The sequence below is a fragment of the Somniosus microcephalus genome, chromosome 14, assembly GCF_052327205.1.
Source record: "Somniosus microcephalus isolate GS21.2 chromosome 14, FLI_Smic_1.0, whole genome shotgun sequence".
Classification (NCBI taxonomy): domain Eukaryota; kingdom Metazoa; phylum Chordata; class Chondrichthyes; order Squaliformes; family Somniosidae; genus Somniosus; species Somniosus microcephalus.
The window spans coordinates 82,243,101-82,258,149 of NC_141000.1; the positions used below are offsets into that span (position 1 = coordinate 82,243,101).

General features: G+C 40.0%; 1 protein-coding gene across 2 annotated transcripts in view; it reads left to right on the forward strand.

Moving 5' to 3' along the window:
- The first annotated feature begins 2,245 nt into the window (after positions 1-2,245).
- tbx15 (T-box transcription factor 15) overlaps positions 2,246-15,049 on the forward strand; it is a 139,512-nt gene continuing 126,708 nt past the window's right edge. Inside the window, exon 1 of one of the 2 annotated variants that reach the window (XM_086006804.1) lies at positions 2,246-2,740. In XM_086006804.1, the coding sequence (XP_085862930.1) occupies positions 2,539-2,740 (202 nt within the window). In that variant the 5' untranslated portion in view covers positions 2,246-2,538. The remainder of the gene's footprint in view (positions 2,741-15,049) is intronic. The other variant, XM_086006805.1, reaches the window with a different exon arrangement.

A 15,049-nucleotide genomic window follows, 5' to 3' on the forward strand; every position in this document is an offset into this window, starting at 1 on the left:
AGACAGTTTCCCTTCGATGCACTTTCTTAAATTCTTCCTTTCATTAAGTTCTTAATTTCCTTTAATTGTCTCGGTATCTTTCCATTTCCTTTATTCTTGCTACCCGGGAACAGTGTTGCCGAGTGACACCAACGTTTTTCGGCGGGTTGGGGCGGGAGGAGGGGGCAAGGTCCTTGGAGCGGGAAGAGTAGAACATTGGTGGAGCAGTCCAAGCTGCTGGGGAAGGGTAGAGGGACAATATTCAATGGACAATTATTTATTAAGTGGGATTCATTTGCAGTCATTTAAAACGTACTGAGTATCAGTTGTTATTTGCGAATGGGTAACGGAGAGATGACAGTACTGAAGTGATCCCCATTGCAGACTAATATTTTCTGCTAGGCTTTATTTGATGGTTTATTATTGCATGATATGTGCGCGCACGGCGCATTACACCTTCCAAGCAACATATGCGTACGTCTATTATACACACAAATATATACATATATATTATATTCGCTATCGGCATTTATTGGTTACCCGCTAGTTTTTTTCCCCCCCAGCAGTGATTTAAATTGCTGATTTGAATAATTAGAACCTTGATTTGTGGGCTTACTTTGGGTTATTTCCGAACTAAAATGTTTTAATTAAGTAGCAGAAAAAATAACAAAGCAACTAATAAGATTTACTGATTAATTTATGAAGACGTTTATAGCATTGTGAACAAGCCAAAGCCCGGAGTGTTCCCGCGTGCTCCACTTTCAGGAGCAGGTCTTCAAAAAAAAATGGGAATTTGAAATCAAACAGCAAAACCTGCAAATGCACAGCATGTGTGTGTGTGTTGGGGTGGGGCGGGGGGGGGGGGGCAACGAGCAAAGCTCTATATCCGAATCGTTAACCTGTCTCTGTACAGATTCCAATAGCGCTGGTGTGTATTTCTAGCACTTTTTAAAATTTAATTTCATTCCTTCTTGGCGTCAAGAACAGTCAGCACTTTGTCAGCTGAACTGTACACCTTGCAATAGATTCCCAGCGAGGATTAGCTTGAAACTTTATTTTTTGCAAATGATTTGTTTTACATCAGAATATCTGTTTCATGTTCATTCCCGTTGGTACACGTACCCCGCAGCAGGGCGGTGAACCTACAGTTTTAAATCCGACTGGACTCGCATAGATTTTTTTTTTAAAACGAATGCTCCCACAAAGTGACTACATATCCCAAAAGCAAAGTGGATTTCATTCATGAATATATACATTTAAAAAATACTGAATATTAAAACAACTACGGCACACAACATCCGCAGCCAACGAATATTAGTTTTCTTCCCTAAAAAAATCTAAATTGTATCTTTTCAACAGCGCGGAATATTCAAGGGAGGCATGACTGAGTGGTCAATATTTGGCTGTTTTGTACTTTTTTTTAATTTTTGCCTTTTTATTTGTTTTAATAATTCCTCTAAGCAGCACATAACTCATCTTGATTCATCGAGAACAAAAATAAATCCCGCCGAGAAAGTACAGAAAGCTGCTCCAGTCCTGAAAATCATTCCGAATGCACTTTGATGTGCCCAACACAGGGGCACCGAGGATAAAATCACGCTGCAATATTTCTGGAACACAGAGGCGTTTCTGCTTTATTTCTCGAACACTATAATTTCGCAGTGCTTGTCTCTAGTTCGCTCTCCTGTTCCAGGGAAAGAACCACATATGGGAGTTAACCACTTAACGGCAGGAAAATAATTAATTAAAAAATGCAGAAAATTAGTGTTGCTTCAAAAGTTGCTCTAGCATCAATGTGGTTCCGAACTAAGGTATTCATTGTCAACCGCCATCGGGGTCAGAAATGCGCGAGGAAATTTAACAAAATTGTGTCTAAATTTGTTATTAATAGAATTTCCAGCACCAACATTAGTGTGTCAGCAGCAGCCACACGGTTAGTCCTAAATAGTTCTGTTCCATTTTAAAACAGTACACGATATATGTGGCAGGGAAATGGTAGCGCTTCGAATACAGTTGGCCACAAACTTTGTAAACCGGCGCCTCCGGTTCGCAAAGGGTTAAATCCGAGCGCTTTTCGGTCGCTGAGCATCAAGGTGTCTGGTGGGGACAAAATGTCCAAATTTGCGGTTGTTTGTCTTGGGATCTTGCTGGCGTGTCATTGGATACCGGTTGCTGGCTGCGTGTCTATTGGACGGCAGAGTTTGACAGACACTCAGACCTCTCCCCTGCAGTAAAATGCGGCAGAAGTTTGCATCAATCAGCCAGGGGGAGATGACAGAGTGGAGGCAGAAAGTGGTCTAAATTCAATTACTGCTCTCACTCAGCCAGCAACATGCTAACTGGGACTGTGAGAGATGTAACCAGCTCTGGGCTTCTGTAGTCCTTGTGTGTGTGTGTGTGTTGTGTGTGTGTGAAGTACTGAACTTGCAGCCATTATTTTGATTTTTTTTAAAGTTGGAAACTGCAACTGTACACAGTGCCGGCTCTCAACTTCTGAAATTGGTGTCTTTGAAGGACGGTTTGGTGTTTGCTTGTTCTTGGACTTTCCTTGTTCGGGCGATGAGTGAAAGGAGGAGATCTGCAGCTGCCCTCAGTTCAAGGGCTCACGCCTTCTCCGTGGAAGCACTGATCGGGACAAATAAAAAGAGGAAAATCCAGGAATGGGGCGAGAAGACCATGGAACTGAGTGTGGACAGTATGAGCCCGGACTCGGAGATTGCAGACAACGTGGACTCAAGCCAGTGTATGGAGATCAACTCGGGTTAGTGTTTGAAACAAAAAGCACTCGGTTTCCTCCGACACATCTTCCTGACTTCAGCTACACTCTACAAACGAGAAGTGTGGCGGGAGATCATTTCTCGGACACAATCGTCCATCTGAAGTTTACTTTTCTTAAAACGAAACCTCCCTTTTATTTTCCCGAATTAGTTTTGCAAATCCCCCCCCCCCCTCCCGTTTTCAGGGACACATGCTATTCTTGGTGGGAGAACCAAATTCCGTTTTGTTCTCCATTTGGAAAAAAAGGAAATATCCAGTTATTTAAAAAAAAACTCTTCCGTCATTTTCTGGTTTAAAACTTTAGGATCTGGCGCTGTGCACGTGTTGCCCGCTTTCACTCTTAATAAGCGGCCAGGCTGCCGTTTTGTCGAGTGTTTCTGGAGGGATAGCTCCGGACCGCTATTCGGTCTGTAAGGTTTGCTGTTTAGTCTTTTCCGCTTTATTGGGCCGGGCGTTGTGTGGCTAAGTTTTTTTAAATCGGAAAGTTGAGACCTTAAACTCGCAATAAGAGGTGGCCCCCTTTCCCCATGTCTGAATTAGTGTGACCATTAGTTAAGTTGCGCACTTCTGCTCTGCACTGTGGGCACAGACCCCGCTGTTTGACAGATTGTTTAGCGAGTCAGGAGTCAGAACTGGCGGATATGTCCTCTGTTGCTGTTACTTGGTGTGGACGAGTCCAACTATTCTTTTCCTGCCCAGCTTGAATCATTAACATAAACCGTGTAACAGCCCGAATGATACCTAAACGTCGCACGCCGCTGTTCTGCACCACACACACCGCGCAATTCATTCCCAATCCTGGTTGCACATCTTGTTCTGTTATGGAATGGTCCCCAATCTAGCGCCAGATTGTGCCAAAAAGGTTCAACTTCTATCCCCATCGGAATCCACCGTGATAGTCGTGCACCGGCTCCAACAAGATTAAAACCTGATATTTATTTTAGAGAATGCTATAAACAGTTAGCGGTTCGATTTGATTCTATTTGTTGTGTTTTGCTTACATCCTGTAAAATGTATTTATATTTTATTATTAAGGATCTCTGTAGTTCTTCAATAACTGAAAAGGATTATCAAATGTTCCCTGTCTAACTACTTTCTATTTAGGAGAATTATAGTTCACAAAAACCTTGCCATTCTATTTCTGTATTTGTAAGACTGTTAAAGATGCGTCTCCCAGGAGTCTGGCCGCTGACTGCACACCTTTCATTCGCTGTCAAACACCGGGTCGGTTTTAGCGCTTCAGTTCCACCGCCAGGAACATTTCACAATTATCCAGAAAAAAAGGGTTTAGCTCCACTACAATCCGAGCGTTAGAACCGGGCCGACATTAGAAAAATGTAGGATTTGAATAAAAAAGAAACATGTTTTATAATAAGGCATACGGTTCCAATTGTATTGGTGCAAGGAACAGCGTGGCGGGCGTGCACGTAAAATGATAATATTATTACAGCTCCTTCACTCGTTTCTATTTCCCACTGATCATTTTATTGCATTGTAAATGTGAACTCCATCTGCAGAAACGGGTCCGATTCGGTTTCTTTTTACAATTACATTTGGTGATTTGCAGGCAACAAGCCCGTTACTGAATAAGGATGTTTCTATCAGCCCTCGTGTAACGCTCGGCCGCCCTCCTTTTGTAGGGAGAGAATGGGAAGCTAGGATGGAGAGGGAATGCGTGTTCACAGATAGTTTGTAGTGTGCAGGATAAACATCATCGCCGCTGACCGGGTAACTGACAGGTGCCAGTGCCAGCGGCCGCTCCCGCCCTTTCCAGGTTGCGATGGCGGCGGGCACTTGGAGATTTTCTCTGGGCTGCTCTTCAAAGGGGAAAGAAATCGGGCGCTACTATTTTTATTTATTCGAGATATAATTATGCAAACAAACCAAACACTGGCACAACACTCCTCTCTTTCGGATGGAAGCGGTAGCTTTAAAAGACAAATAGATCAGGGTCCCGCTCCCAGCACCAACAGAAATAACAACAGAAAATGCTGGAAAAACTCAGCAGGCCAGGCAACATCCGTGGAGAGAAATTAGAGTCAACGTTACGGGTCTAACCCTTTTTCAAACTGGAAAGGAAATAAAATAAATAAACTCTAATTTCTCTCCACGGATGTTGCCTGGCCTGCTGAGTTTTTCCAGCATTTTCTGTTGTTATTTCGGATTTCCAGCATCTGCAGTATTTTGCTATCCTCCCAGCACCAACAGGTTGGGTTTGCTGCTCTTTCCGTCCTGTGTTTCAGAAATCTCCAACACGCACGCACGCATTTGGTTAGCTCTTCAGTTCACCCTCGGTATGAACGGGTTTTCTTTTTCAAAGAAATGTTGAAATTTCCATCGACTCTGTTATCCCCTGGTTAATCCTTTATTTAGGGGAATACAATCCGTGGTTTTGACAACCGCACGTTCTTCTGTCCCAAACACCTGGAGCCCCAACTAAAAGTTCCCACTTCAGAGTATCCCAGAAAGTGGGCAGTGCTGGGAATAAAGATGATCTGAAATTAGGAGGGGATAAAGTTAGCCTTTCAGCTAGAGGCCCTTCTGATATCAGCATTGACTATCAGGGAAAAGCCGCCAAACCTTTCTATTACACTCTGCAAGTGGAATCGGAAAGGGCTTGCTTTTAAAACATATATTAATTATTCCGATGCTTCTTATTGTTCATCTACATTAATGACACTATCCCTCCCGTAACTACAATGAGGAAATTGTGATTCGATCAAACGACTTCGGTCAATTTTCGAAATGTGATCCGAGGGAAAAGAGACTGGAAACAGACTCCGCGAAAGAAATGCAGACGCGCACAGGAGCGAGCCGCAGGTTAACTTCTGCGATTTAACGCAAAACTGCTTCTTGTATATGAAATCCCTTTCATTCATTTCTCCTTGTGAACTGTTTGCTTTGTCTGTTCACTCCAGATATGTTTTTGGATTCAGGATTATTTTTTTTTAAACTGCCGTCTTGGTCACTTGTTTATTTCGAATGATTCTCGTACAACATTGACTGGATTCTGAAAAGAACCGGTTTTGTCCCCTTTTCACAGTATTGTGCCCTTCGCTGGGCTAGCTTTCCCTTTCAAGAAGCCAACAGTTGATCCCGAGCTGGAAGAGTGATTTATCAGTAACTTCAGGGCTGTGCAAGGGAGCCGGACATCTCGCGGCTTCTTCAGGGGCGGCTAATAACTAAAAAGGATAAAAGACAGAGGGGTAAGAACCTTCAAAAAGTCTTTGGGAAGGCCTTTTGAAAAGCACTTTAGAACAGGCAGTTCTACCTAATATTCTAGAAGGGGCGGCGTTGAACGGCGTTTAATACTTTAGTAAACAAAGTATTGGAACTTCGGTTCAACACTTTAGTTCAGACTGCTTCGGAATTTCTGTTTAATGCTTTGTTGGAGGCATTGTTCTATATCTCTAATTATACAAAAGGCCAGTTTCGGTTTATACATCAGCAGTATCGGAATTTAGATTTAATGATTCAACGACACAATTTCTTTATAATACTTTAGCACACACAATAGTTTGAATTTCTGTGTAATACTTTAGTAGAAGCAATGTGGACCGAATCTGCTAATATTTGGATCACACCTTTGTTTAATACCTTAGTAGAGCCGGAGTGTAATTCCAGTGTGGTGCATTCGTTTTTAATATTTAGGAACAGGCAGTCTTGAACTTTGGATGACAATCTTTAGAAGAGGTAATGTTATAAGCTTCGGCAGAATAGTTGAGAAGAAAACAATTGCGTAATTTCAGCGTAATATTTTTTAGAAAAACAAGTTTGCCATTTGAGAAAAGTACTTTAGTCGAAGTGTTGGTGTAATTCCTGTGCAATGGTTTGTTATCATTTCTGCGTAGTAATTTGGAAGCGATGTTGTTGTAATTAGTCAATTATTTTAGAAGAGGCAGTGTTGTAATTTTAGTGCAATATCTTTAAAGAAATAGGGCTGTGAATTCGACACGATATTTTAGAAGAGGCAATGCTGGGATTTCAGTATAATACGGTCAAGAGGTAGGTTGTACTTTCCGTGTAATAACTTCGAAGTGGCAGATATTCAGTTAGAGCTAGTGCTGCAATTTGAATGAAGCACTTCAGAAGACGAAGTGTTGTTATTTGACTGTAATATTTTCGAAGAGACAGTGTTGCACCATCAGCGTAGTTCTGCAGAGAAGGCATTGCAATAACTTGGCTGAAGTACTTCAGATGTGGCAGTGATGCAATTTCGTGTAATATTTAAAATTGCCATTATTATACTCTTAGAGTGGTATTTTAGCAGAGATGATGTACTTTCAGTGTAATATTTTAGAGAATACAGTGCTATAATTTGACTGTAGTTCTTTAGAAGAAGAAGATTTGTAATTTCAGTGTAATAATTTAGAAACAGAAGTGCTGCAATTTCAGTGGACTGCCGTACAGGAGGCAGTGAAGTTCCTTATAAGATGCAGAGTTGTAATTTCTATATAATATATTACAGATTGCAGTGCTCTAATATCTATTTAATATTTTGGAGCAGCATTGTATTTTGGGTGCAATACTTTAGAAGTTTTGCAGTTTCACTGTAATATTAGAGGTGAACGTGTTGTAAATTCAATGTGAAATTAGGAGAAACAGTGATGTGCACTGTGGGGTTTCTGTGATTCTGTGAATTCTAATCTAATTTATTTGAAAAGGCAGTGTTATAATTACAATGTAATATTTTGGAAGAGACAGCATTGTAATTTGTTCAATAGTTTAGAAGAGACAGTTTTGTCATCTCCATGTAATATATTAAAAGTGGCTGTGTTGTAATTTGAGTTAAATGTTTTGGATTGTAAATGGAATGTAATATGTTAGAAGAGGAACAGTTGTCATTTCAGTGTAATATGTCGGAGTAGGCAATGTTCTAATTTCACTGCAATATTTTAGTGTTGCACTTCTAGTGTAATAATCTAGAAGAGGCATTATTGTAATTTCAGTTATTAATTTAGAAATAGATCTGTTGTGATTCTGTAAAAGATATGTAAAATGTTTCTTTTTACACGAGGCTAAGAAGAATGAGAGGTGATCTTATTGAAACATATAAGATATTGAGTGGGCTCGACAAGGTAGATGCAGAGAGGATTTTTCCCCTCGTGGGGAAATGTAGAACACGGGGGCACAGTTTCAGAATAAAGGGTTGCCCTTTTAGAACTGAGATGAGGAGGAATTTCTTCTCTCAGAGGGTCGTAAATCTGTGGAATTCTCTGCCCCAGAGAGCCGTGGAGGCTGGGTCATTAAATACATTTAAGGTGGAGATAGACAGATTTTTGCAAGATAAGGGAGTGAAGGGTTACGGGGAATGGGCAAGGAAGTGGCTTTGAGCCCAAGATCAGCCATGATCTTATTGAATGGCGGAGCAGGCTCGAGGGGCCAAGTGACCTATTCCTGCTTCTATTTCTTATGTTCTTATGTTCAATGTAATTTGTTAAAAGTGTTGGAATTTTATTGTCATATTTTAGAACAGGTAGTATTTTAATTGGGGTGAAGCACTTTTGAAGAGTCAGTGTTTCAATGTCAGTGTGATAATTAACCAGTGACAGTGTTGTAGTTTCAGTGCAGCATTTTAGAAAAGGCTGTATGGGGCAAGTGGGTTCCAGAAATGTGGAGAACACCAGTGAGCGCAACTGCTGGGATTGAATCCCATGGATTTTTGGAGCCAGAAACTTTCTCTCTCTCCCGTCTTTCCCCCTCAGTTTAACACAGTTTCTGAAGTTAATGGAAAACACAAAACAAAACTACAACAGGTGTGTAATCAGAATGCTGTTATTTTCCCTCTCTCTCGCTATCTCTCTCTCTTTCTCTCTTTCACACACACAGCTTCTCTTTTTGGAAAAAATATACTTAATATAAATTTTATCTCAATAAAGGCTTTTCAAAAATATCTTCTTGGTTTTCAAAATTATTTGCAGAAAAACTACTGAGTAGTTAGTGCTAGAATATGAAGAAACATATTCCAAAAGTACAGCTGACTGGCGCTGATGCTTCCTGGGGATTTAGACATGCATGCTGAGACTGCAGAATCCAAATTCAGCTCACAGAGTCATAGGTAATGTGTCAAAACCCAGGCTGTTGGGAGAGCGTTTTCTTCAAGTAAAAGACTTTGATTCAGGCATTAAAATACACAAAAGACAACACAGTGGATAATTTTAATGATTTTGTAATTAAAAAAAAAAGTTTACATTTTTATTTAAACCTTACTTTGGACATTAGAAATTTCAGTTACTGAAGCAAAAAAGATAGACGAAAAAATCGTAAAGTATTTTGATTAATTTTGTGTGTAACTAATTGTGCAATCAGATGGTGAAAAGGCAGATCACAGGACCACCTAACAAGTACTGCAGGAGTTTTCAATGAAGTGTGCATCCCATACACTGAATTTAATATATAATAGATATTAAATATTGTGGTGTTGAAATTTCATTCTAACATTCAGGAAGAGACAGTGTTGCAATTTTAGTGTAACATTTAAAAGGCAGTGAATTATCAATATAATATTTTTGAACAGGCATTTTTGTACTTTTTTAGAACATAATATATTAGAGGTGACAGTATCACAGTTTTGGTGTAATATTTTAGAAGTGTTGTAAATTCAGTGTGATGCTTTAGTGATGGAAGCCTTGTAATTTCATTACAATATTTTGGTAAAAGGAGTGTTTTTATTTGGTAAAGTACCTAAACAAAGGCTTTGTTGTAATTTTGGTGTAATATTTTGGGATATGCATTGTTATAATTTTGTTGCAATATTTTACAAAAGAGTATTTCAATTTCAGTGCAATACTTTAGGAACATAGGAAAGTACAAAGCCATCCAACCAGTCCAAAAAAGTAATTCCTGTCAATTTCCCACTTCTTCTATTATCTACCTGATTCTTCCTTCAATTTTTCCACACTATCTTTCTCACTGCCTCCCTGAGCAATTTGCTTGACATGTTCACCACCCTCTGTGTGGTTACATTTAAATTGTACATCTTCCCTTTTCTAAGCAAGAACTCATATCCTTGGTTCTAGAGTGAAAATTGTGAACATTATGTCAGGTTCAATTTATCTACAACCTTTAGAATTTTAAATACTTGAATAATATCTCCACTGAGCCTTCTCTTTTCTATAGTATACAATTCAGACCCTTCATCCCTCAGATTCCTTAAGTTAGGTACTAGTTTGGTATCCCTTTTCTCCACTACATCCAATGTTTGCTGTAGTAGAGTGACCAGAATTATACACAGTGTGTCAAAAGAAAGAAATAATTTGCATTTATATAGCGTCTTTCATGAGCTCAGGATGTCCCAAAATGCTTACAGTCAATTAAGTACTTTTGAAGTGTAGTCAGTGTTGTAATGTAGCAAATGCGGCAGCCAATTTGTGCACAGCAAACTCGCACAAACAGCAATGAGCTAATGACCAGATCATCTGTTTTTAGATGTTGTTTAAGGGATAAATGTTAGCCAGGACACAGGGGAGAATTCCTCTGCTCTGCTATTGGATCTCTTACGTCCATCTGAGAGGGCAGACATGGCCTCAGTTTAATGTCACATCCGAAAGACGTCACCTCCAACAGTGCAGTACGTCCTCAGTACTGGAGTATCAACTTTGATTATGTGCTCAAGTCTCTGGAGTGGGACTTGAACCCACAACCATCTGACGCAAGGCGCTACCAAATGAGACATGGCTTACGCAGACATATTGTCACCTTTTGCAGACATATTGTCACCTTCTGGGATTTGTGCTCTATCCCTCTCCTATATATCTCAAGGTCCAGCTAATTTTCCCTACTGCTTCCATGCACTGTGCTGTTGATTTCAGTTCATTTCCGCCAATACTCCTAGATCGACTCCTGTGTTGTGTCCTGCAGCCTAGACCCATTTAGTTTATTGTATAATTCCCTTCCCTAGAATCAATACTGTGCATTTGTCCATGATGAATGGTATTATCCACGAATCATGCCAGCTTTCAAAACTGCCCAGATCTTTTTGTATTTGGTCTGCTTATTCTGTATTGTTTGAATGCCCATCATCCCCCCGCCCCCACCCCTCACCACCCACTTCATGGTATCATCTGAAAACTCAAACAGCTTTACCACTGTCCACAAATCCGAATCGTAGATATACACTGGAAACAGCATTGGCTTCAGCACTTATCCCTGTGGCACCCTACTAGTGATCCCTTGCCACGTTGACACAACTCTATTCAGAACAACCCCCTCCCCCCGCTTTGCTTTCACTGAGTTTGTCAAATTCCAATCATCTTTTCTCCTATTCCATGCCTTCTGACCTTGTGGGCGAGTCATTAGTGTGGTACAAGTTTCCAAAGCTTTCCTGAAATCTGAACATATTACTCCACACAATTTCTGTTGTAATTTCCCCTGAGAACTCCACTAAATTTTGCCAGACCTTCCATCACATAGATCCACGCTCACTCTCACTTACCATGTCATCCCTATCTAAATGTTTCATTATCCTCTCTTTCAGGATGCCTTCTAACACTTTACCCAGAACCGATGTTAGTCTCACGAGCCTGTAGTTTCCCGAGTCATCCTTGTGACAAAAGTTATGTATTTTTTTTCTACAACTTAGCTTGGTATAATCTTCTTTAGTTCTGTCAGTGCATAAGGGATTAAAAACCAGCTTCACGCATAGAAATGTGTTCCAGCTCATTTTTGATACATTTGTTGTAACATTTAGTCAGAAGTTTATCTCCAGAAGAGGGGTCAAGTCCTTCAATTCAAAAAATATTCTTTGTGGTTTGTTCAAATATACTTTTGAGCAGTTAGTTAAATTCTGTTAGGTTTCAATCTGAAGTTATTTATCAGCTTGTCTTTTTGAAATGGATTAGTCTGCCTGGAGTCTCTGAAGAGAGTTTGTCTGGAGCTTTCAAAGAGAGTTAATGAGGACAGATAGCTTCTGCAATTGCTGAGAAAAAAAGAAAAAGAGCTGCTATGTAAAAATCAAATGCATAAATTAGTTTAGCATATTAGCTGTAAACTATATATTATTTTCTATTACAAAAAGGAACTAGCTAAGCTTAACAACTACTATAAAAATATATATTGTGCTAATGCTACTATTTACTGTTCAATTACTATTTAATAAGTATATTTGTCAGGTAAAGCCTGAAAAACAGGGAGGATGATGCAGGGAGGATGTTTCCCCTGGCTAGGGAGTCTAGAACCAGGGGTCACAGTCTCAGAATAAGGGGTCGGCCATTTAGGACTGAGATGAGGAGAAATTTCCTCACTCAGAGGGTGGTGAATCTTTCGAATTTTCTACCCCAGAGGGCTGTGGAGGCTCATTCGTTGGGTATATTCAAGACAGAGATCGATAGATTTTTGGATATTAAGGCAATCAAGGGATATGGGGATAGTGCAGGAAAGTGGAGTTGAAGTAGAAGATCAGCCATGATCTTATTGAATGTCGGAGCAGGCTCGAGGGGCCGAGTGGCCTACTCTTGCTCCTATTTCTAATGTTCTTATGTGACAGGTTGATAGTGTAGTGTTGTCCTGCCCCTTTCAAAGACAAGGGGAGCCCTTTGAATGCACAGGATAGAACCAATAGCTGAAATATTTTATAAAAGCTTTTCTTGTTTGTTATTCAGACTTCCTTCAAATTTTACCTAGATATCAAGGTAAACGAACACACTCTCTGGAATGTCGGGAGCTGCAGCTCCCATATAAGAGTAGTCTGAAATAGGAAACTAAAAATACCTAGAATAAAAAGGTTACAAGAATCCCAAACACGTTACAGTCCCAATGCATCTTTTAAAAATGTGTTTTACATTAGCTACTTTCCAATCTTCAGGCATTAAACCTGTTTCTAATAATCCCCTAAAGATAGTAGCAAGGACATGACCAGTTTCCCTAGTCATTCCTTTAAATATCCTTGCATTGGTCCATCCAGCTTTTGTGCCTTGATTTCCTTTAACTTTCTTAGCCTATCAATGACTCTTATCTGAATTTTTTATTTCTTTTAGGACTTCCTCTTCCCTCCTCCACACCTGGAGGTTTAACCTGTAGCCTTTTACAATCTCAGGATGTCCCAATGTGCTTCACAGTCAATTAAATACTTTTGAAGTGTACTCCATGCTGTAATGTAGGGAAACAAGGCAGACAATTTGTGCACAGCCAGGTCCCACGGACAAAGAGATAAATAACCAGATAATTTGTTTTGGTGATGTTGTGATGTTGTTTGAAGGATAAATGCTGGCCAGACATTGGTGAACCAGTTGGGTTTTTACAAATGCTTGACATTCTTCTTCCATCTTAACCTTGTTTTACACTTTAGCTCTCTGACCAGTTTCTTAACCTTCTTTACTTGGTTTTTATAATTGTCTCAGTCCAGCATGCTACATATAACTTTAAACTTTAGGAACAATGAGGATGAATTTCCATGAGGATTCTTCCACTCTTCCACCGTAACTTCGGTGGAAGAGCCGTGGAAACCCTGGAAAAACTTTATAAAAACTGTTTCCATCATTTCCCTGGCATTTTTGCTGCTCTCCCGTCACATTTACAGGGGACAAGCTGAGGAACCACGACAGAGATTCACCAACATTCTCTTTTTTTGTCTTTATTCCCAGCATTACTTCCGTTGTTGCCCAAATTGAACTGTTCCCTCCATTACCTAATGATACATATCATATCTGTACTTTACTTTGTGTATAATATTTCTAAGCATGATCTACTTTTCTTTTATTCCAGCAGTGCTGTCCAGTGCAGTTTCCTTAACTCATCTCTCAACCCCTCAAAATCCATCTAATTTACTAACATTCAAATTATTATGAGCCAAGTCCAGTCATCAAATCCAACAGAAGAGTATTTTAATTGTACCCATTTACTTTCCTTAACCTTAAACTTCATCATGCTGTGGTCAATGTTCTCAAGGTGTTTGCTGACTTGACGTCCATTCTCAGCTCCTGGTTTTAACTCAAAGTTATGTCCAATAGCAATTCTTTCCTGTTTGATTTCCTTGATCAACTGTTCCATGCAACCATCCAATATTGTATCTAGGATTATGTTTTCACTCCTATTGTACCTTTAGTAGATTTCTCAATCTACCTCTGGTAAATTGAAGTCACTCCTAACAACTGCTTCTGTTCATGTATGTTTCTTTTTCTTGTCGATAAAGTTCTTGGTCCAATCCTTTCTCCGAGTGGCCTATATCAGATGTCCATTGTTAATGTCCTTCCCCTTTATGTCTCTCATCCCTATCCACAGGGTTTGCATATTATCCACATTCAGACTAGATAGCTCTGACTACATTATAATCAAGTTCTCTTTCACATAAAGACGCATGACATCCTATGTGACTGTGTCCATGATAAACTATCCCTTCACATCCTTCTCGACCTGTCTGTAGCCATTGACAGGTTGACCACACCATCCTCCTCCAACACCTCTTCTCTGTTGTCCAGCTGGGTGGGACTGCACTCACCTGGTTCCATCGTTACCTCTGGAGTCCCCCAAGGATCTATCCTTAGTCCCCTTCTATTTCTATATACATCATCCGAAAGCACAACATCAGGTTCCACATGTGCGCTGATGGTACCCAGCTCTATTTCACCACCACCTCTCTCAATCCCACCACTGCCTCTGATTTGTCATGCTGCTTGGCAGAAAGGCAGTTTGAACAAATTTCGCTGGCATCAAATTCTGTCTGAAAATCAGTAACCTTAATTTTTTTTTTTTTTTTAATGTATTGTTAATGTTTCCCAGAAACCCTTCACAATATCTACACTAAGTTTTGACCGTTCCGGGAACAAACAATAACGCCTTTATTTTATCACCCATGAATGCAATATGAAGATTTTGAAACTTGGCGCAAAACACCAGGCAGAAAGAATAGAACATTTCTCGTTTCTATTCAAACGTCAGAAAGGTGTCCTGGAGACCTCCCCTGGTCTGGCAGTTTTCACCTAGTCTTTGTAGTAAGAATAACGTAGACTTTCCCAATGCGGAAACTCATTTTACCCCAACAATTCCCTGTCTCACTGCTCTTATATGGTTCATTTCAGAGCCAGTGAAATCCACTGTCTTAAAAATGACAAATGAAATGTTTGGCTGAAAAACGATTGTAATGTAAACGGGCTGGAGAACTGATAGATGCTGCATAGCTCCAGGGAGATGGTGAGACCCAGAAGGCCCGAATGTTGTGACATCGCAGTGCCGCCGAAAGACTGGGTGAAAATAAATCTAGCGTTGGTTTTGATTACCGGCTCAAACAGGGCTCGGTGAAATCTAGAGGCGGCGAGATTCCTGTAATATCCGAAAGTAATTAAATTAAATCATCAGT